General features: G+C 22.9%; 1 protein-coding gene across 1 annotated transcript in view; it reads right to left on the reverse strand.

Moving 5' to 3' along the window:
• Positions 1-43: 43 nt before the first annotated feature.
• The window catches only part of LOC100573222 (decorin-like), a 3,875-nt gene continuing 1,928 nt past the window's right edge, over positions 44-1,990 (reverse strand). Inside the window, exons 2-3 of the mRNA XM_003240744.4 lie at positions 605-676; positions 44-182 (exon numbers count right to left, since the gene is read on the reverse strand). Coding sequence (XP_003240792.1) covers positions 107-182; positions 605-676 — 148 coding nt within the window. The 3' untranslated portion in view covers positions 44-106. The remainder of the gene's footprint in view (positions 183-604; positions 677-1,990) is intronic.

Here is a 1,990-nt window from a genome sequence, read left to right on the forward strand (position 1 = left end):
CCAATGATCTAATAATTAGATAATTTATTATATAGATAATGTATAGATGATAATATTATATAAATAAATATAATATAACCATTAGCGTATTTGTTAATCAATATTCTTACAATGTCTGAAGCTTCGAAAGGTTTGCAAATGCACCATTTTTCAAATTACTTATTTGATTGTCGTTCAACGTTCTGAAAAATGTTTACATTCTGGATTATAAGTAATTTGTAATGTCTATGTCTTCAAAAGTTTATATTAGGTATATTATAACTCATAACGTTTATATATCTGTAAGATGGGTAAATGATTTTGGTTCGATATCCTTAATTTTATTATAGCTCAAGTGCCTGGAATACAATACAGTTTTTTTAATAATTATCATGAAAAATATATGATTATTTCATAATATTATTGGCCTTGTGTTATGTAAATTATTTTACTGGTTTTTCTATTTTTTTTTTGTACTCAGGTACCTGTGGATATCTTGTAGGATATAGAAGAAAGCATTAATGTTTTGTTTAGACAAAATATATATAATTCAAAAAATTAAAGTATAACAATTATTATAATATATTAATAATATAAATATTTTAGGCTGTTCATGCTGACTTACAAATAACTCAACGACGTTAATGAATCGAATATCCCAGGTGGAATGTTTCTTATCAGATTGTATCTTAAATCCCTATTTATAAAATATAAAATTTTATTTACACTCAGCTATACAATACGATCACATGAAAAAAAGTGTTTAATACTTACAGTGTAGCCAGTTTTATAAGTCCCTTAATTATTTCCAAATCGAGCTTATGGATTTTGTTGTGATCCAAGGTTATTACGTATTCATTTATACATTTTTGTATTTTATTCAACTTCTATATTTATTAATATTTTTTTATATGCATAACATAAAGACTTTTATGTGATTATTATCATTATTTATTTGTAACCTACTACTATATTTAAAAATAATTAACAAAAATAATTTTTTCCGCATAAAGGATTATAATTATTATTTAATAATAGTTTTTTGGTCGAAGAGTGAATCGGCCAACTCCTATGTGGAATATATTAGAATGTTAATTTTTACATTAAACATTTTTGATTTTCATTCTTTATAAGTCCCCCTCTTAGTCTCATATTGTAAAATCGTTTTCAAAGATTTTTGGATTTTAATAGAACAATTATATTAAAAAATAAATTAATATGTCTAACTGCAAACATTATATTGCCATTTCAATTTTAATTATTAATATCATATATTTTGTAAAAAATATTTTTGGGGAATATTGCATTTCAATTTTAATTATTAATATCATAAGTTTGGTGAAAAATATTTTGGAGAATTTTGAATTTCGATTTTAATTATTAATATCATAAGTTTTGTAAAAAATATTTTAATTATTAAAGCGTTTCGGTTTTTGAAAAATGTTTTGGGGGATTTTGCATTCAAATTTTTAAATATCAATAACATACATTTTGCAAAAAAAAATATTTTAATTATTATTGCATTTCGAATTTTAATTGATTAATTTCATAAGTTTTGCGAAAAATATTTTAATTATCATTGCATTTCGATTTACTGATATTTTTGCATATTGTTTTCTTTGTGATATTGTATTGATATAAAATGAGGAGGGCCTGGAATGGTACATATATACTACTGGTACTTACCGGTTTCTTTTCTATTTAGATGTTAGAACATAGTAAAGTATGTCATACTTTTTATATTATTTTATAATACATGTCATAAGCGAGATTTATAATAATAATAATAGTTTATTCAGTAGAATAAAACGGGCCGAGGCCCAATAGTACAGAGCAAAGTTTGAATACAAATACAGAAAAATACAATATTAGTAATATTACAAGCAACAAATATCTTATAGGTATATTAAGTTACAAAAATCTAAAAGGAAAAAAGTTTTAAGCTTTCTTATTACCTATTTCAACATTTCCAATATTTGCGAGTTATTACAGTATTTGATACCTATACTTA

This window comes from Acyrthosiphon pisum, unplaced genomic scaffold (assembly GCF_005508785.2).
Source record: "Acyrthosiphon pisum isolate AL4f unplaced genomic scaffold, pea_aphid_22Mar2018_4r6ur Scaffold_20911;HRSCAF=22514, whole genome shotgun sequence".
In the NCBI taxonomy this organism is placed as follows: Eukaryota; Metazoa; Arthropoda; class Insecta; order Hemiptera; family Aphididae; genus Acyrthosiphon; species Acyrthosiphon pisum.